Source organism: Chlamydotis macqueenii, chromosome 11 (assembly GCF_036417535.1).
Source record: "Chlamydotis macqueenii isolate bChlMac1 chromosome 11, bChlMac1.mat, whole genome shotgun sequence".
In the NCBI taxonomy this organism is placed as follows: Eukaryota; Metazoa; Chordata; class Aves; order Otidiformes; family Otididae; genus Chlamydotis; species Chlamydotis macqueenii.
In genome coordinates, this window is record NC_141566.1 from 4310213 (window position 1) to 4331575 (window position 21363).

Genomic DNA, 21363 nt, shown 5'->3' on the forward strand with positions numbered 1-21363 from the left:
TTTCTCCATGAGTGGTATCAGTTGGAAATATCAGAGTCTGTTATTTTAAGAACATCTGTTGTTTCATGCCACAAACCATGGGATTTTTCAACTGGAGCCAGTGTAAAAGTTAGAATCCAGTTTACCAATTAAGGAAAAAAATCGAGTCTTTTCTTAAAACAGTACAACTTGAAATAGTGGGCAAAGGAAAGACTTTTATGTCTGTGGTCACTTAGTTTTTTATTATCTTGCTTTCCAGTTTAAATTCTGTAGTCTGTTCCATTTTTATGTCCAAAACTTTCACAAGAAAAGAACATGGGACAATGAGGCAAACTGTACAAAACACATAGGAGAAATTAGTAACCACTATAGAGAAAAATTGTTTGTTCTTCCATTAGACTTTCTACTTATATTTGTCCTGCTATTATGATAGTAGCAAAAAAACCCCCAAACCTTAAGTTGGCAAAGTCCTTGAAAAAAGTTGTTTGGAATAGTGTGGGTGTTAATTTCTCAGAAGAGACAACTGTTCTTAGCTAGCATGTTGCATAACTAGACAGTAAACTAATCTTCACTCCTTCTACACTTTTTCATGAGTTGTTGGGTTTGCTGCTCTGAGTGTTAATGTTCAAGGTTGGGTATTAAATGACCGGGAATATTCCAGCAGTGTGCTTTCTGCGTTGCACGTACAGCACCTCTCGGCCTCCTTGGCAGGTGCTGTATGCGTAGCATAGAGCATCCATTATCACGGTATGTCTGACGGCTAAGAACAAATATACTCAAATTAAGAACAATTTAGGACATTTTGAAAGCTTAAGCTGAGTATTTTGGTGGAACTGATTCTGTAAGATAGTACACTATGACAAGGTCCATTCTGAGCGTTAACTATCTTTTTATTTTCTTTTTTTTTTTTAGCAGAACTTACTTTTGAATATGGTGGCAACTACTTCTTAAATGAAAAGCCTTACCCTCCAAGTGCTCCATGTTTGAGTAATTCCACCTCTCCACAATAATGCAGTCAATCCTGAGGGTTGTCTTGAGGGAGAGGATTTATAGAAGCAAATCGTAAGCTGTTGACGTCAGTGAAGTGTTGTGGTTTTTGTCACCACCATATTGGTTTTCCCTGTTTAGGTGACATCTGTCCATTATCGTCTCTAGTGGGTTGCGGGGCAATCGGGGCAAGGTAATGCCTTAAACAGATGAATGCGTTCTTACAGGATAACGTTGTTATTTTACAAACGGACTTCTGAGAACATACTTTCTTGTCTGGATTTCCAGAGTCAAATAATTGTTTAACCTTGCCCATTTCTTTACGTTAATTGTTTGAAACTTTCATTTTAGTTACTTTTACGTCCTGCGCTGCTTTTTGTCATCCACCCGTGAGAGAAGTCCAGGCCGTATGTCTTTACTGAGACAATGCTATATCCAGTAGGTATGTGGGGATGAGAGGGTTAAGCATTTTAACAAGTCACCATTTCAGCAGTTGCTTGCAAGGGCTGCACACCTATTGATAAAGATCTGTGCCTTTGGCAAAAGGGAGTTCTGGAGATTATATTCAGTAGGCATTTCAGTTCTAAATTGCATCAGACTCCCCAATCTAATTTTGTAGATAGTTTCAGTCTTTCTGATGACAGATTTTTCCTTTGTATAGTTTAGTAAAGACTGAAAAAAAATTATTTCTTCAGATTTCGTATCAGTTTCTGTGACAAACTGGCCATCTGGAAGTTGATGTTGCACGTGCTTATTATACGCCTTTTCTTCTCTGTGAGACAATCTCAAGACAAAAGCTTCGCTTTCTATCCCCCTCCTATAAAATAATACAGGAAACAAAAATTCTAAAGAATGTGTTGTATATGTAGAGAAAATAAAAGATTAATTTAATCTTTTGCGCTGTTTTCAGTTTGTGGACTTTTGATAATGATGTCCCAAATGAGCGTCCTTTCGTGCTTTTCTTAGCTGTTGCTAAAAATATTTTCCTTTTGTCTCAGTTTTTCCTTCCCTTATCCAGTACTAACTAACCATGACATTCGGTTTTGTGTTTCATAATACATCATTCTAAAGCTAATAGTCTACTTAGTAACCTAGCTACACACACACACACACACACAAATAAGATATTTGTAAATAAAATGATACGTTTCTTCTGCTAGTTCTATGTTCTGTCCTTTTTTGGTTTCCTTAGTAGAAATGTTTGTGGCACACATTGTCTCAGATTTAATCAATGCCTATTCCTCAGCAAACATACTCTCATCCTGTCAAAATACTGCATCAGGCTATACCTCCCCTGATCCGTTTAATCTAGATAAATGTTATAAAGTCATTTTGTCTTTTCCTGTTCCAGACAGGTAAGATTATCTGTAACAGAGATTGTACATTTTGTCTTGGCAGAAGTTTGTAACATCCACAGTTGATGAATAGACATCCGCTCTGCTCAGAGGTGTTACTGGAAATTAAGTAGGCTAACCAGTAAATTAAATATATGGGTACAAAATGGAACTACTTAAATTTCCTTTGACATTTTATAATTGCTTACCTCTATTTTCTCCCTGCCTCGCTTCTCCTTTATCAGTGTCACTAGGAAGAGGAGTCAGCATGATAGCCATGGTCTTCTCCAACATGTGGAACACATCCTTTTTTGGTTTCTCAGGCTGCTGTCTAATTTACATCTGGCTTAACTGTGTAGTAAAGTGCTTGCTGAGTAGACGGGAGAGCAAATCAATTAAGCAAATCAATTCTGCCCTGCAGGGAAGGGCTTGGCTGGCTGAATTACTAGGAAGGGTTGTTTTACCATGAAAGAACAGTTGGCTTGTCTTCTCTTGCAAAGCCAAAGCCTCAGAGAAATGAGAAGGGCAGCCCGGAAAATCAGTCTGAACTACCAGCTGTAATACTAAATACAACACCTTGTTGTGCACATCAGGTGCTATGTCTAAGTATGATGAAAGTTATTCCGTAGTAAGAAAACTGCTGGTTGACTTCACATCTTGGTTTCGTTAGATACATCACAATCCTCAAGGTCTTGAGTGATCATCTTAAATTGTGGAGCGTGGTGCTGTGTTCGTTCTGCACACAAGTCCAACCAGGCTCAAAGATAGCATCCAGGAGCTTTTCCAGGGACTGCTCTACAGAACAAAAAAGTGCAGAAAAACAGCCTTTCATTTAGAGGTTCCTCTGCAAATTTGGTTCACTCCCTTCTTTGAATTTCCAGGGCCCAAGATCAGGACCCTGCAGAGCTGTTGTATGGAAGCAAAGCTAGAACAGGGGAACCGAGAAGGCGGCAGGAGCTGACGTGCTCAAAGCAACCCAGAAGTGCTCTACTGGGGGGTAGAGGGGAAGTAGACTTGGCCATAGCTCTTGTTTCCACTGGGTGGGTAGAATTGGAAAAGGGTTTTGTTTGTTATTTAAAAGTCTTGAATTCCCAGCCTTGTGTCCTCCAACCCCTTGTTATTCTTCACTGCCTGTTCTATCTCTTTCTTGCACCCCTTCAGCCTTGCCATTTGTGTCTGCATTTTGGGATGCTGCTTTTGCTCACTTCCAACTGATGAACAATTGTTTTCTTTGCCCACATGGGTTTGAAAAAGCGCCTTTTCGCGGGAAATGCTGCTCAGGTAAAACTTGGAAGGCCACAGGGAATCTGTTGATGTAGATGGAAGCTGGGAAGGAAGTTTTGTCTATAGAAAACCTGCCTGGTCTCTGGCTGCTTTTCTGTCTTCCCAGCCACTCAGCAGCTGAGGCCTCCAGGCTCTTGGTTTCACACTGTTGAAACCTGAGCTTCTGGGACTTGCTGCAGAATATGAAAGGTGTGCCCAGAATTCTTCTTCCCATGTTAAAAACATCCATTTTATTTTATCTTGAAAAGACTAATTTTTCAGGAATTTTTTCCTAACCTTTGTTCCATGTGGAATGAAAAAAATGCCTGAACTGTAGTATTTCCAGCAGATAAACTTTTTGCCCTCCCTGTCTCCTCCCAGAGATGGCTTGTTTGAAAAACGCTTTGCAGGACCACCGCTGTGTGTGTAGAGGACTTTCAGAAAAATGTGCTTATAGATAAGCTGTGTTTAGAAACATATGGTTATTATCATCAGTGTGACAGAAGAACTCATCAAAGTCACTTTACTGTCTACAACTATGGCTAGAAAAGGGAATTACGTTAACAAATCCATGTTTGGTTATGTGAGCCTGCTTGCATGGTGATATAATTAATCTCAAATGCATACTCTGGGGGCTTTTAACATAATTTACTTTTCTTGATTTTCCACCTGTTGCTTACTCTTTGCATTTTTGATATTTTTACAGTATTGGAAAATTCTGAATTGCCAACTGATTTATCCTCTGTTAGGGACTAAAAGGGAAGCCTTCAGACTTCAAAGGACATTTAGACTGCATTTGCTGCTTGGATGGGCCTTTTATGAAACTTTTGTTTTGCAGACTTGTAGAGCTACAGAAGAACAACATGTCTGATTTTACTCTTATTATTTTTAATTTGTTTGCTTGATTGAAGGCGCATACAGAGGCGTATACAATTTTAAGGATGTACTGTATGCATTGTTCATTATTTTTCATTTTAACGTAAAGGAATTGATTTTTCACTGACGTGTAAGCCAGCACAGTATGTTTGTAGATGGTACAGCTGACCTGGTGGCATCTGGTGTTTCTGATAAAGGGTAAATGACCAGTTGAGATTGCAAAGTAGTTAGCAGCCAAGAGTCAACGTTCCTGAGAGAAAAACAGATTCTGACTTGTTAAGTCCACTCCTTGAAAATAGGAATAGTATACAGAGGAGCAGCTCCAAAGATGTTTACCTAAAAAACCCCCATTTTTCTTAATTATACTTGCTACTATGGTGCCCAAAGGTTAGTTACCAACAAGGGCTCATTGTGCAGTGTCCAAAACAAACATCAGAGTAGCAGACATCTTTTTCCCCCAAAGGAGGGTAATTTCTCAACGATGCTACTCTTTGAAGTGTTTTGTGGGTGGAGCACAAATTACTTCCCTCGTTTCTTTTGCAGTTTTATTAACCAAGAGCACACAATGTGCTTGGTACTTTCCAGAGTTGATGTAGTAAGTCTTTACTAGAAAACCTGATGAACATGACGCAATGGAATGCCTCGCCGCACTATTTGCAACGGGTTTAGTCTGTTCTGGCTTCAGTCAATGACAAAACCTCCAAGGATATTGGTGAGGAGGGATCCAGAGACAAGCCAGCTCACGTTTGCAGGATCAGAGTGCGAGGAGAACAGAGATTAAGTGGCTAAATGGGGAAAAGAGAGCAAACTGGTGAAGCTATGGAGACAGAGTTTAAAGAGTTAATCATGTTGATGCTAGAACAGGTAATCTGACAGTTCCGGGAGATGGCTGCCTATATTTTTATTTAGATAGACAAGAATTATATAGATTTTCAGCTGTTTGGGCTTTTTGGTCCTTTTGTAACTCGCGATGTAGATTTCCTTTTTAAAAAATAGAATGAAAGGTTGTGGGAGGGTTGGCTGGGTTGTTTCTGTCCCATCCCAAAAAGAAGAATGGGTGACCTTGATTTAGATATTGTAAGTGAACTGGAAAAGCTGGGTAAACTTTATGCCTCTGGGCCATAATACTTTGCTAACTAAACCATTTCTGCACATGGGAGTGATTCTTGGTTGGTTCCACCCTGTCTGTAGCTGACATGTGCCCTCCTATTTTGGAAATTTAATCTGGGGTAGGTATATTAGTACCTGAACAGACAAGTGCCGCAGCTGTAACCATTAATTTGGGATGCCGGCGGAGCTAATTCTTTATGTATAAAATAGAAGTGCCTGACCCATCTATGTATGGTTTCCATTATTTATGACAGACTCCCAGCAGCAATGACTTCTTGCCACAGGAACTTTTTTAAAATAAACCCAGTTCTTAATAACTCATTTTCATTTTCAAAATTATAGTCCTCTGGTAACAAAGAATGGGACACTGGAGTTTCTTAATCAGTGTCTGTTGGTAATGTGACAGGGAATTTGAGCGCAGGTCTGCTATTTAGCGCAGATTTTGATTCCCTACTGCATTTATTAACAGGAGTGCTCACATTCACTCCCCAAAATACGGATTTTTGTATAGTAAGAATTATTTGTCAAAGTGACGTGTTTGCTGAAGTAGTCCTAGGCGTTTTTATCACGTACTGCGTCACGGGGAGGGATACAGGAGGTTTTCTGTGGATGTATTCTGGAAATACTAGTGGCATGAAAATGGCTATGGCTAAATTAGGATTATTTTTGTCGCTTGCCTGTGGAGAAAAGTAGCTGTCCAGGTATTTTCAGTATTTGTGGAAATACACATAGTTGGGTATTCAGTACTGACGGCAACCTTTCCCTAATCCTGACAAGGAAGGAATCTGGAATATTCCAAACAGCTTATTCTGTCCTTTGGGCTAATCACAAAAAACGTGTGCCACGTTCCAGCTAAAAACTATGTGGCATATTTGTTTAAAATAAGTGTCAGATAAAAGAGCGAGTTTCACAGACTTCCTTCCCTGAGTTTTGGAGTAACGCTGCTTCTGTTGCGCTAGAAAAGGTATTTTCATCTTTCTCCAGTTGATTATACTGAAGGGGATGTAGTGCAATTTGTTTTTCCTTTCCATGTTCAGAGCCATCCCTAACAGGGAAGGGCAGGCAGTTGTCCTGCTTTGGTCGGAGGGCAGCCTTCCTGGGAGCTGAGACAAATGGAGGAAGCTCTCATCTTTTGTGCAAGGAGAGAGGTAACACCTACTCTTATTTTTTTTTTCAGGATTGCTCAATGCTCAGGTCTGTCGCTCTATCCTGAGGGCTATTTGTGAGGCCTTCACCGAGGAAATCCATCATGTGCCTAAATAATTTCTGTTTAGCAAGGCATTCAGCTATGTTCTTTGGTCTCATTCAGATCATCAGAATTAAGCACGGATCTTAGTGCATTGTGGGATTGAGTCTTTCAATGCTTTTCACTAAAGATAAGTTTAACAGTGTAGAGCAGTGTGGAGACTTGCTTTTGGTAAGGTCATGTTTTCATTAGGGAAATAAAGTAATAGTTACTAAAGAGATTCAGAATACTGCTGATACATGTACTGTATGTGCACAAAGTGAAACAAAGCAGAACTAGGGGAATTATGGCTATTTCTCTTGCCGCTAATTTATTTAGTTGAGAGAAAATGAGAATTTAATGGAAGAAACTGACATGAAAATAATTGAGACCAACAGCATTCTTTTGTGCAGGATTGGTGATGTCTTCAGGAAGGGATGGTTACACAAGTTGTACTTCTTGGACAATATCTTCAAGCGTGCAAACAGCATAGCAATGGAGAAGGAACATGACTAGAATCAGTGCAAGTGCTGTTTATTCAAGTGTGGTGGTGGTTAACTGGTTGTAGCTCCCATTTTACACCTTCCATCTCTGTTTTAGACAGTGTTTTGATGCTGGCTGAGTCAACTGAGCCTGCAGGCCAAACTGAGTGCAGAAATGGCTCGAAAGAGGCTCCGCTCATGTTCATAGCTGTGCATTTCCTTGTGCTCATCCCACTCTTTGCTGTCTCCCCAGGAGACAGATCAAGCATCCTTATACCAGCTGTCTCCCACACGTAAGACTATATTGACCCCTAGTGTAACTCCATCACAGAAAGCAGTTACATCAGATTTTTTTTTTTCTTTCCTCTGACTCAAATCCAAAAGATACAGAGAGGGATTAGTAGTTAGCTTTGCAGTGGAAGGTCAGATGCAGCTCCCTCCCTCACTCCTTAATCCATCAGCATTTTGCCAAGAGCATCGCTAAAGGCACTGCCGGTTTCTCCCAGTGTGTTCCTAGGCTTTTGCCATTTGATTGTCAGCTCTGGAACTTTCATTTCAAGACAAGTTTTTTAACAGATGGCTTTGGGGAATGATGCATTTGAAAATAAGATGCAAACAATAAATTGCTGCCATATTTTCAAAGTTGGTGGTCTGTGTTGTCTATAAAATCGGAGGGTGAATCACAGTGGACACATTCCAGCTTACCTTCTGGGACATGTTTTGCTGATAAGTACTATCCTTGACTTTTGGTGAAGATTTTCCTTCTCTAGTATTTTTAATTGTTAGAACTGTTTACGAGATGAAGGAGCTGAGTCACTTCCAGTGCTTCTCCACTGGCCCAGCTGTATCTGGAATGAACGCAAAACTGTAGAAAGGTGATAAAATTTATATATAGGGAGTTGTTGTATACCCTTCAGTGATATAAGCCTCTGGACAAGCATTTCAGTTGAAATAGATGAAATTATTCAAGTTATTATTTTCCTGATTTCTGTTGCAATTGAATGAAAAGCTTTTGTATTCAAAACCAAAACCTTACTTTATACCTTTTAGAAAAAATATCTTTAATGAGTGACTTCTCATGCAACAGAACTCTGTAGGTGTTGAGAAAAGCAGGCTTGAAAATCTCAATTGTTGGAAAGCAGTGCTCTTACAAAATATATTGAATGCAAGATTACCCGCCCACTTAAAAAGAAATAAAACATCCAGATTATATTTGACAGGAGAATGGTTACTTTCACAGTGAATATGCAGAAGAGGCTTCTAGAGGATTATAATTGCCTGAGATTTATTTCTGAAAGTGAAACGTTATATTGCTTGCAAATGCTTTATAGTTGTTGAAGCTCGTGCTCCCACTAGAAGCTGTGCATCTAGTTAGAAAAGATGAGGCAGATCTAAAAGATCCGTGTAAATATGAGAGCGATGTCCATAATTGCTATAATTGGACTCGAAAATTGGCTACAACACTTGAAACTTCAACTATTTGGAGGAAAAAAAAAAAACCAAACAAACTAATGAGGGGTTTTGAAAAAAAAAACCCTCATGTTTCATCTATTACACAGCTTTTTGCAAGGTACTGTCAGGAGCAGAAGAGAAGCTAGAGTCATGTTGTCGTTTCAGTCAATGAGTGAATGCAGCTGTTAATGAAAATTTGTTTCCAAGCTATATGCATACCCTTAAGGTTGTGTGAAATCCTGTATGTATCACAAGGACATTTAGGGTTAAAGTAAGAAGCTGTCTGAAACCAGGTTGTTTGATGAAAGAGTGCACATTGTCTGTGGTGAGTTATTTTGATTTTTTTTTTTTAAGACCGACTTTTAGATGATTTACTTGTGGTGTTTATAAAGGCTTGGGTGTTGATTCACGGTGTTATATATGTACATTACGCAACATGCATCGATCATAAGGCCCACCTCCTACAACTACCTCATTGATACTCTTTATAAATCAACCTATAGCATGGGCTTTAGTATACCAAATATTAATCTGTCCAGCAACTCTAGTACGATAGAGTTGGCAATGAGTGTTGGATTTAGCCAGAGGGTTGTGGCAGAGTTGTGTGAAGCTTATAAAGCTGCTGGGCAGGTACAAACTTGGGAAATAGTTGTGCTAAATGGTATAAATAACAGTTCTCTCTGATTTTGGAACCACTGCTTTAGTTTCTGTAGCTTGCAGTTCGGTGTGGCAGCAGAACTAGGGCAATGTTTTTTCTTCTTCCTTTGGCACATACCCAGCTTTGGTAGAAAGCAATGTAACAAAAGAAGATTCTTTGCCAATGTCCTTCGTGGTTTTCAGTGTTGTGTGCTGCAACAATATGTGAATGTGGTCTGAAAATTCACTTTTATGTGAGTTTCCTGTTGTCTCTTTCCACACAAATGGATGCGTAAACACCACCAATGGCAGCTTCTCGTTAAATTAAAGCAGCAAATGAACTGTGCATTTCTTTTTCCCTGAGGTGACACTGTGCTTCTCTGCACTTTTCCCTACAAGGAGACGCAATAATTCTACTTTTCAGTGTTATGAGCACTGCAGCGTTTGCATCATAACGGATCTCATGGATCCCTCTCCTGCCGATGCACCGGCGTGTTGTGAAGTTAAATGCAGGGACCTCCCTCCCACTCGACAGGGTCCAGGGAATGAAAACCTCTGTCCCATGTCACTTCACTCCCATCCAGAGCCTGGCCTCTGGCAGAGGAGCCTGTCCTTACCACTCCAGTGCAAAGTGACTGGTTTCATGTGCCAGCCGCTCGGGTGGTTGCTGCAATAACTGTGGGATGCTTAAAAGTCTGAGTGCTGCCAGGCTGGGGAGACCAGGTTGAAGCACGGATGAGGGTGATGCTGATGGCTTTCCAGCCAGTAACGGAGGCCTGGGCAGACCTGACAAAAGAAACACTCCTTCTGTGTAGCTGCAAAAATAAAGCTTTGGATTTTTGTAAACCACACAGAACTATATGGCATTTTATTACTCATATTTTCAGACCAGGTAATCACCTGTGCTCTGCTTACGGATTTTCTAACATACTAATGTGTGTAATGAGGTCTGTGGCCATTTGTATGCCCCGAATATAATAAATACTATAATTGGTAACAATCACAGGAAAATTTGTACTTTGGAAATCCTTTACTGGGAGAATGTTTCCTTTCACATAAATTGATGACATTATTAGTATGAGTGAATATTAACTTTGGTGAATTAGAAGTCTATAAACTCTATCTCCAAATTCCATCCAATGGATAAGAAATACATATTTCCTCACAAAATGAGTCAGGCAACCCTTCTATAGTTTGGAAGACATCACTTCATTTTTCCGGTGTGTATAAAGTAGAAGAATTGACCTCTAACGTTTATTTTGTGTTGGTTTTTATCTAATTTTCAGTGCAAGAGCACTTCTGTCTCACTGGCAGGAATGAAGGCAGGGAGTGGGTATGGGACAGAATTTGCTTCAGTCAGGATTTGCCACTGGTTTCTCTAGGCCAGGATTTCCTCCAAGCTTTGTAACCTCATGTGTCGTTTGAATTAGGAGGAGAGTTGGTTTCTATTAGTAACTATCATTTTGTCTCTGCTGCCAGTTAAGATGTTTGCCAGCTCTATGAAATGAATGAAAATATTTGAGGACATTGGTTAACCGAAGAAGTCGGTGAACCCTAAAATGAATTAGTATCTTAGCTACAAATTCACATTTAATAGCGCCGTTTGAAAGACCTTTTGTGCAGTAAAAGATAAGCTTGTGGCTTTGTGTTGCGTCCTCGCTCATGTAAGCTGTAAATAAACTGTCTGGTTTTAACTACGTGTGCATCGACTGATAGACTATTCAGAAAAAAGTATCTACAGCTTTCTGCAATCCTATCCACAAAACTGGGAAATATCAGAAGACGGAGCTGTTCCGAGCCATATTCAAATCTGTTAACATCAAATAACCAGTATGTGGTGTTTGTACTTCGTGTTTGGAGGCCAGTCATTTCTGTGGGAGTGTAAGAAGAATGAGGTGATACTCAGGACGAGAGAAGGACTTAAAGTCTGGCTTTACATCTGCTTTATGAGTTAGTATTTAAACTCTATAGATTCTTTTGAATGGGTGGTTTTTTTTTTTTTTTTAACACTCTAATCCTGTTATAGTCAATGAAAAATGCTTTTCCAGGCTTGTCACAATTTTACACCAGATTTTAATGTAGCAAATTATAGGAGAAGTTTGTAGGTGTAGAAAGTGGAGACCTTGAGGCAGTTTCCACCGATTTTTATTTCATTAGGTTGGGTTTTTTGGGGTTTGTTTTTTTTTTTTTTTTTTTTCCCCACAGCTTTGCTTTCTAGACACTTCTGGTGCTAATAACTGGATGGGAAGGTGATGCTTTGACATGAGAAATGCTTCAGCAACAATGGAGAGGTGGCAGTCACCGAGTCCTGTCTCATACTGTGACTGGTCACTGCGTCCTACCAATCTCTGTTGAGAGGGATTACCACTTCATTAATATTGTCAAGTCTCTTGCCTTTGTAACTAGAACAATGTTGCCCTCTGCTTAAAAAACTTAGTTTCTCCTGCATATATTTATGGAAGCTTATATATACGTACGCTTGTGCCAGCATTGTCCTTTCCTCCAACTAGTTCATGTAAGACAACCCAGTCTTCATCCCTGACCGTCACCCGTAGTGCTGGTTTGTATGCTTCTACCACAGAGAGATCTTCGAGTTGACGTACCATCCCAGTTACCGACAGTCGGAGGTGCACAGTGTTCCGAAGCAGCAGGGTGGTACCCAGAACACTGTTCAACTAAAGTTGTTCTCATGGGCGGGTGTACAGCTCTGAGGCAGTATGATGATGTGGCCTGAAAAGGATGAGTTCTTGGGATGTGTCAGGTGAGGCCATTTGCTCCGAGGCTTGTATCATCCTTGTGTTTGGTAGTTACTCGGGACTTTCTCTTCATTTGCTGCTTCCCATTGATTACTGACCTTCTAGTCTGAAAAACCAAAAAAATTCCAACAAGAAAGTTGAAATGAGTTCAGACACTTGATATTCTTATTGGGAAAAATATGTTTGCATTTTAATTTTATCTGATGTTTTGCTTACATTATTAATTTTATTCTCACCTGATCAATATTTCACTGCCAGACAAATCCCAGCAACTGTTTTCATACGCTCTAACTGGCAAGCCTGTCAGTTTATTTCTGCTCCGTGACACCTCGTGTTAGAAAGAATTACTGAACCCAACGGCTGCATCATGTTATGCTATCTTTGGTGGGTCACGCTGCCATTTCTGAGTACAGAATTGCTGTGGTTCCTGGTTTATCATTTTTTTCAAGGCTTTGTAGCCTTGAGGAATTTCTTTCATGTCAGTAAGGCAACTATGTATTAACACAGGCATGGCAAGGTAGAATCTGTTGGTTTCAGAGGGAGGAGTTGAACATGTGCATTAGTGTTTTCAGGATTGGGCTCTAAATTCTGTAATACAACAGTTAAAAGAATACTAGACAAAGAATATGTTGCAATGAATTTAATTCCTAAGAGCCATGGAGGTTAACACAGCAGCACTGAAGTTAACACAGCTCATGAAGTAAACAGAGGTATTACGTTTCACTGGTTTTCTCGCTGTGAAATTTTACGAGGGTGTCTGAATGTCTGGTACTTAAAATATAATTTCCTTATTAGTCATCAGCAGATAATAGGATTCTGAACTACATGAAAAATGTTTATTTAAAGACTGTAGAAGTTTACATTATGTTCCGTTTCCAGCTTTTGATTATTAAGCTTCTTTTTAGGATTTTGCTCTTAACTGGAGTTGGGAAGTTACTGGAAAGAAATCTTAGAGTAAAAAATTTAATCCCTGCCATATCTCTCTGTGCAAATCTGAGATTCCTTCTGTTTTATCACCATTATCTTTTATTGGCATAACTTTTTTCTTCCTCTTTTATCACGGGCATACTGTTTTTTTGGTGTACTTTACCTCTTCCCAGTGAAGTGCTCTGTTAGTTGATTTACCCCTGCCTGTGCTGCAGGTACAGTTTTCTCTGAATTGTGTGTTGCTCTAGAGAAGCTGGAATGAACAGGAGTCCGGGACATCCCTTATGGCATCACAGCTGTTAGGTGTCTTTATTCTCTTTGGCTTCACCCCAAAACAAACTGAAGCCAATGGAAAGACTCGAATGGCACTCCATCTGAATGAATCAACTGTGCCTGAATGCTTGGTGCAGGGACACAGAAGCAGAAGAGGAAAATTGCTCTTATGCTGACTCTTGGTTTTGAATGGCTTTTAAAAACAGTTTATAACTCATATCAATTCTTCTTAAAGTGTTTTTTTTCTACATTGAAATGCTAGTGATTCTTACGTAAGACTGAAATAACTCAATTAAAATTAGTGTGTGTGTGTTACTCAGTTTATATTACGGCTATTTAAATACCAGGTATATATATATTTTTTTTTTTTATCAGTGCTACTATTTTATGTTTATAGTTTCTGTTTCGAAAACCTTGGTCTACTTCTAACCGATTAAATTAGTTTAATTCATTTCTGTTACAATGGTGGTGCTTACCACTGTAACTGATACCCTTATTTCTTTAATTTTTATTCCCTGGGGAGCCAGATTTGTCAATCTGAAATATATCTCAGAGCAGTAGGAAAAAATCTCTCCCTTGAATCCATAGACAGAACAAGTATGAAGGGCCCATGCTTGCATGTTCAGATTACAATCTATAAATGTTCAAATGACCTATGTGTTCGTACATTTGAATGGAAAAACGTATTAGACCTTTTTAGAAGAGAACATTGTAGTCTAGAAAATTACATGCAGCCTTTAGACTTGTATTCAGAAATATTGTGCACATGGCTGTTTGCTATTTAAGTAGCATTGGAGTGTCTGATGTCAGTTACTTCCCCTAAATAAAATACTTCGGACATGTAACACCTGGTGCGGAGCCAACTGGCTTTGGTTTGCTTCCTTTCCAAATGCTTTCATTCACAAGTGAGCAAAATGAAACGCAACGTGGAAATACATTGTGAACACAATTCTGCACAAACTAGGGACGCATTTTCTGTTTTTAATAAACCTCAGCGAGAGTTTGATCCAGCTCCCAATAAATTCAATTGAAAGATTCCTTTTGACTTCAGTAGGATTTTAACTAGAATCAGATTTGCTAACCACAGCACTGCGGGGATGGAAAGAACCGTTGCTTTTTGGCCAGTCCTCTGCCACTGGGAAGGACCTGATTGCCACCAGAGCTGGAGGATTTCCGACCGGGTGAGCTTCAGTGCTCCGAGACAGGAACTGTGCAAGGCGGTGACCTTAGGGGAATCCAGACCTGTGATGAAATGAAGTTTCTTTGCTGTTACTCATGCTGAGGAGGCAAGCAGAATTAACAGAACCATAGGACCCAAAGGCTCATGCAAAGGACTGGTGGAACAAATAATAATCTGGAGAAAAAAAATTAATTGGAAGTTGAAAACTTTGAAGATTTTAAGGTGGAATAAATGTCTGCAAAGGCATAATCTGATTCCCTGGAGGCAGAAAGCTGTCTGTGAAGAGTGTAAATGCAAGGTTAAGTGTCAGGAATGGAGGTATACATTGGCTAGCAATGAGTCCAAATCTCCACCACAAAATATGCGTATAGTCATGGCAAAAGGTGTGTCTTGGTGCATTTCACTCTTAAGTCGTCTTAGAACCAGATCCGAAGGTCTTAATGGTGCTTGTGGTCAGAATGACCTCCCAGCAGTGTGTCTGTTGAGAAAGGGACCAGTTTTCATGTTCTGCTCAAGTACTGTGTTAGATCCCACCACAGGATGGTCCTGAGTAGTCCAAAAGCTCCATATCTAATGAGGTCCCATCTGAACAAAACTGCCAAAAAGTCTGTGAAAGTACTGTTTGCTTGAGTTTTTTTTATACTTGATGCCTCTTAAAATTACTTGAAAGTTGTTAGGACTATTTTACAGCAAGAGATAGGTCTTTCTGTTACTGTCTGTTCATTCTATGCTGCCTTAAAACCAGGAATGTTTAGTTTAGCAAAATGATGTGAATGTCAAGGTGTGTGGAGAATTTTTTATTTACCTTCAGCAGAAAACTTAACATGTGATGTTGGACTGGTTACTTTCTTTGAGAGAGCTAGTGCAAAGAAGTTCAAAAGTACATGAGAAGCTTGCAAGCATCACCTCTCATTTTTCACGTTCCTCACTGACAGATGTCAGGAAATTTTAAAGGCTTTAAAAATATTTTCTGTGAATGCTCTTAGTAAGGAAATGTTCAGTTCCAGCCTGAACTTGTTTCTGCACTTAGTTTGGTCACCTAGCTTTGAGAGCTTAAATGTTTGTTCCATTCACAGTTCCAACACCTAGGGACTGTACCTGAGCACACTTGACAGTGAAAGACAGTTTCCTTACAGGGGGATGTTCTTAGTAGGTGGTTAAATTGAACTTTCTTTCAGGACTTCCACAGCATTGTCAGTTAGCACTGCAGGGCTTTTGGCAGCCCAGTATTTCAAGCCTGTTGAGTGCGGGAGGGAGTGGGTCAAATTCTCTAAACTGAACTTACGTGGTTGACTTTCATGTCTCGTTACAGTCCATATTAGCTGGGAATTAAGTTCATAATATAGGGACTTGAGATTTGCATAAATATAGAATCACAGAATCACAAAATGGTTTGGGTTGGAAGGGACCTTCAAAGGCCATCCAGTCCAACTCCCCTGCCAGGAGCAGGGACGTCTCCAACCAGATCAGGTTGCTCAGAGCCCCGTCCAACCTGGCCTTGAACATTTCCAGGGATGGGGCATCCACCACCTCTCTGGGCAACCTGGGCCAGTGTTCTACCACGTTAATAAAATGTGTGTCCAATTAATGAGAAGTTAAAATGTAGCTGTATTTTGCCACTTATTTTCCAGCAAATTCACATGACAAATGTTACATAGGTAAAAAGTGCTGGGAAAAAAAATAATTAAGATCTTCAGTTGATAAATAGTTATAAAATTCAGGTTTTTTTCTTTTATTTTCTTCGTAGGGTGGAAAGAAGTCTTACAGTGGGCCATGCGGGGGCCGCGATTGCAGCGCTGGATGCAAATGTTTTCCAGAGAAGGGTGCGCGGGTAAGTTTCTTTTCACTAACACAACTCGTCCTTGTGTCTCTTATCAATCTCTTTATAAATAAATAAATAAATAAATGCAACTCAAGTTAATATTTGTAATTCTCAATCCAATGACCTCATGAAACAAGAGAAATGACAAAGACCAGCTGCATTTCAAACGTGGCTGGCCAAGATTCCAAAAGCTGCTCTAAAGGTTTACAAATTGCTAGCTTTGCAATGAGTCTTCCATGGAATCTCATTTCTTTATGTGATCTAAGCCCTAGTTCAAAAAAAGTCAGATGCTTTTAAAGTAGATTACAACAATTAAAAAGGATAATCAAAGTGGTGTGGGCAGTGCAGATTTTGCCCAGTCCTTGCTGTAATAGCTTCTATTTGTTTATGAAAGTGTTTTTTACTTTGATATTTGCAAAGGAAAAAAACTCTGAATGAATCTAAGCGTTTCCCTTTGAGAAAGTCTTTTGTTTAGCTAAAGCCCCTCTCTCTGGAGTCTGCATTTGAAGCAAAAATATTTTTAATCAAGTTTTCTGTAAAAATCTTTCATTTATTTTGATTGTATGAAAGGGTTGTATGTTTTATCTTAATGCAGCTGGTTATTTCCTATTTAGGGCAATGCAGAGCTGCTGACTTCACTCTGCCTTCAATTACAATGTTAATTTTTGTCCAGACACCATCTTCTTAATATTTTCTCTTAAAGTTTCTAAAGCATTTTTGCAGTTATCAAAATGAATTATAGATTTTGCTTGCGGAGATGAAAGGGGGAAAGAGCTGCATTGTAGGTACTCGAATAATTAATTTGGAGGGGCTTAAGGAGAAGGAAAATAATGGTAGTTTTCTTGTTTAATGGAAGTAAAGTAGTTATTCTTGCTGAAATGATATTGAAAAGTCATCTTCTGAGTGGAAAAAAAAAAAGAAATTAAGTCTGATTTAAACACTAGCAATCCTGATTTTTTTTTTTTCCTGTGTTTCAGTGACGCAGTATGGATTAATTCAAGGCATCACTTTCTAGGACTGAACTTAGAAAAATGTTACTGTTTAGAAATTATCATCAGCATAGGCTTAAATGTTTCTGTAATTGCGGACAGACTTCCACAGGAGTTCTTAATTGATAACTGATGATGTGTTTTCTCTGGAAGTATAAAAATTCTTTCAAATCATCATGTGGTGGGGTAAAAACATGCCTAAACAGATAAGCAGAAGAACTTTGCAAGGAAGTTCTCAACATAACCTAGAATATGAGCTGAAGCCCATTGCTCAACACCTTTTGTGATTAGATACAGTAAGGGACAGGCCTAGTTTGGTTCTGGAACACAATATCCTGCAAATGCTTTGACCTTCAGATAGCAATGAGCATCATTCTTCTGTCTCTTTACATTCCCGGGGTTCAACTTGATTGTTTAAACTGGCTGCAACGCTGTTGACCTTGCAGTTTGAGCTCTTGGCATCTCTTTTGTTAAGATGTCACAAAGATTTTGGGCTGTTTTCATTGCTGACCTGAGAACTCATTTGGCTTTTAGCTTGTTTCTTATGTGACCTGTATCGGTAGGCATTTTCAGTCCTTTAAACACGTGTTCCATCCTCCTGAGATCCATCTGTGGAGTAAACTGTCTGCTAGAAGTGGTAATCTTTCCATTTTACAACACTACTTCCATCAAGCTCTACTGAGCCCTGCTGACACCTTCTTGGACATCTGCAGGCAGCTACTGGAGTCCTGCCATGCCAGAGGATAAGGAGGTGACTGGCTGAATGGGGAAAGGGGATGGTGTGATTATGTATCCTGCAGGACAGCTTATTTCTTGGCAATTGCCTTATTTAGGCAATAAAAATTTCAAAAGTGCCTAAGACCTCCACTATCTGATTAGTGAAAGATATTTCTAGAAATGGGATGTAGGCATGTAGAACCCCCTCTGTCCCCATGGTCTTGGTTTTGCTATAGATTTTTAGTGCATGTGCAAGATATTTTAAAAATTATTAAATAAGTATAACCTCCTTATCTTTAAGATGGAGCTTGGTAGAAGACTAATCTCTGTAAAGTGAGTCAGCTTTTTTTGTGGAATAATTTGGATTCTTTTCAGGAGGTAGAGTGTTACAGCGTTTGTCTAGCAGCCACTTAGGGAGTTCTTCTAGCAGGGTGGTAAGGCACATCTCATCCAGGAGCGAAATTTCATTTCTGTTAGTTGTCCCAATGGCTTGCATTCGCTTTGAAAAACCATAATGCTAGCTGGTACCCAATTTAGGCTGTTCAGTGAAGTTTAATGTGTTTCAATTTACTGTGAAGCCTGCACAGGAAGAAATCTCTTATGGAAGCACCCTTCATCTTAGCCAGCAATTCAGAACTGGTCCTTGTATCTGATGGTAAGTTGACAAAAAGCTTGGCTCTGTGTAATTCAGTGGCAAAACTTCTGGGCCATATTGTAGCCATTCTCCTCTCTTTATCAGTACCTTCGCTGAAAGGTCCCAGCTAGAACCTTTTCTGGAGTTTTCTCAGAGGTCAAATGAAAAGATTGAATGGAGTTTGTGGCTCTTACTACTGAAGTGCACAAGGAGATATCTAGTTAAGCTTACAGGTCATATGACAGTTCTAAGGGTAAATGTAATAGCAGGAGAAGCCCACCAAACTGATTTTGACCCGTTATAAATCTAGAAATTTTGGATATAGTTGTTAAGTTCCCCTAAACTACATCGTTAGAACTTATACTGACTTTAATATGAAATCTAACGTAATGCTGTGCAAAGAAAATGTGAGATAGCATCACAGAGAATGTGAGAGCCCCTACCTCTACAGCTGGAGTCTCTAGGTGAGTGACTTCTAAATCTTTGTGTCCCTGCTCCCATCCTTCTGGCCAGCCGAGATACTAGTGCAACAAGACAATTTTAAAAAGAAGTCAGCTGTGGTAGTGGAGGTACCCAAACCCTGGTGCATGCAATCTTTTTGGGAAGAGAGACAGTCTGAACACAAACTTAGGCTTATTGAACCTGCTTCTGCATACAAGCCTTAGAGTCCTCTTTCCGAATAACAACTGATGGGTAGAAAACGCGTTTTATATTAAGCTGTGAAGTAGAAGAGGGAGGTGGAAAAAGAAACCGTTTTAAATTAAATGTAAGTGAGGAAGTGAATGCAAATTCTGATGCTAGTCTCCATCTAGTGAAAGCCTGTATTTTTAATATGTACAGTTCTAGTGCAGGTGAGTGATCTACAACTGGAACATTTTTGGAACTATCAGAAGAAATTATTGTGTTTAAAAAATTGTTTTTCACTCCCCTTTCTCACAGTTTGATCCACAGTTTATGGACAGGGATAATGCCCTTTGAAAATTTCATGCTGTATTGATGGCTGCGTTGCTAAGAAATGCACTGCAGAGAAGTCAGCAGTGACCAGGAGGGCATTTCCTCTATTTGCAGAGTTTCAAGAAACACAAAATAGTAGACAGCCTGCACCATTTCAGCTCTGCAGCTCATTTTGCATTTGTTTATGATAGTGTTGGCTTTTTTTTTTTTAATATACTGTCATCTGCTTTCAAACAGTCACAGGGATAAACGAGCAGACACAGTCCTTGCTGCGTGTGTACCTTCTCCTGATGCCTGTTCACTTATCTTGGAATTTATAACAATATTAGGGTTTGTTTTAAACTTTGTTCAGGATGTGCTGGAGCTCTTCAGCCGATACTAATCCTTCATTTTTTTTTTTTTATTTTAAGTCCTGTCTTCACCTCCCACACTAAAAAAAGAATTTGAAAGGAAAAAAAAAAAAGTCTAGAAATTGTTTCCAAGGTTCTACAAATTACTCAGCAGAGACTGTGTCCCAGGCGGCTTTTACAGCTTAGAATTGCTGTAAACTGGGAGAACTTCATATTGCCAATTATATTTCATTTTTTTCCTGTGATATGTGATCATGTAAAATAATGTTTGTATTTCTTATGCATCATGTGTTCTTAAGCCCATTAAAATCTGGTGATATGATCAATTAGAAAACTATTAATGGATTTCTATAATCTCTTTCCTGTCTCCGAAAAAAAATCCACACAGAGGCTATTTCTAGCAACTGGTGTCATTGGAAAGGAGTGTATCTAGTTGGTTCTGAGGGTGTAAAGTGTGGGCACTTTACATTTAATTCAGTCTGGTCCCAGGAAGTGAAGGACCACTGGAGTGCATCAGGTAGGCTGTGGAGCACATCTCCTGACCCAGCCTCACTCAAAAGAAATCCTGTTTAGGTACTCCGAGACTCACTGCAATGTGGAGGAAAGCACAGTAAGTAGGAGAGATTGAGTACGATTGAGAGATTTTGCTCAAAAATGCAGTCGCTATCTGAGTTAAAGGCTAGTGTACCCAGAGATACACGAGGTTCCTCAGTTTTTCTCTGAGGTTAAAATGATAGTAGTAAATGTAGTGTAAATTATCTGTGGGCAATCGAAGAGTTTTTGATAGAATCACTGCAGATCAAACAAACTAGAAAAGATAGACAGATCCCCACCATCCGTGCACCGAACAGCATAACCTGAGGTCAGAATTTTGGATGATTTAATCTAATTGTTATCTAGCACAAACTAAGGTCGCATTGGCAAGAGATCTTAGATTAACTTTTGTCTGGAGCTAATCCCCTCAACTTAATACTGGGTGTACAAAGTGCCTCTCTTGTGATAATTAGTTGAAGATTGGTTGACATTTCTTTGCTATGAAATTCTAATAATTACAACTTGTATTTTTTAATAATGTTTGCTAAATTCTGCTTTGGCTGGTTAAACACTCTAATTGGAACAGTTTAGGGATTTCCTGATGAAAAACAATTTCTTTGGAAGTGTCAGCTCAACAAAATAATTTTTTTTTTGCAGATATGTGTTACACAAACATATTTGCTGGAGACAAAATTCTGTTAAACTGTTGCTTCAAACTTCTCTCTGTTTCTCTGTGGGTTCCTAGTACCTGGCTTGACAACCACTGTAGGACATAGTGATGCCATTTCGATATCCATGGCCTGCAGGTTGGCCTGGCGTACCAATTAAAATCGAACCAGGCTATGAGATGTTGACATTTCCTTCAAACTGTCAGTGCCAAGAT

At 39.4% G+C, this 21363-nt stretch overlaps 1 protein-coding gene across 1 annotated transcript in view; it reads left to right on the forward strand.

The window, feature by feature from the left end:
* Positions 1-3539: 3539 nt before the first annotated feature.
* The window catches only part of COL4A6 (collagen type IV alpha 6 chain), a 92692-nt gene continuing 74868 nt past the window's right edge, over positions 3540-21363 (forward strand). Inside the window, exons 1-2 of the mRNA XM_086756679.1 lie at positions 3540-3581; positions 16228-16311. Coding sequence (XP_086612805.1) covers positions 3540-3581; positions 16228-16311 — 126 coding nt within the window. The remainder of the gene's footprint in view (positions 3582-16227; positions 16312-21363) is intronic.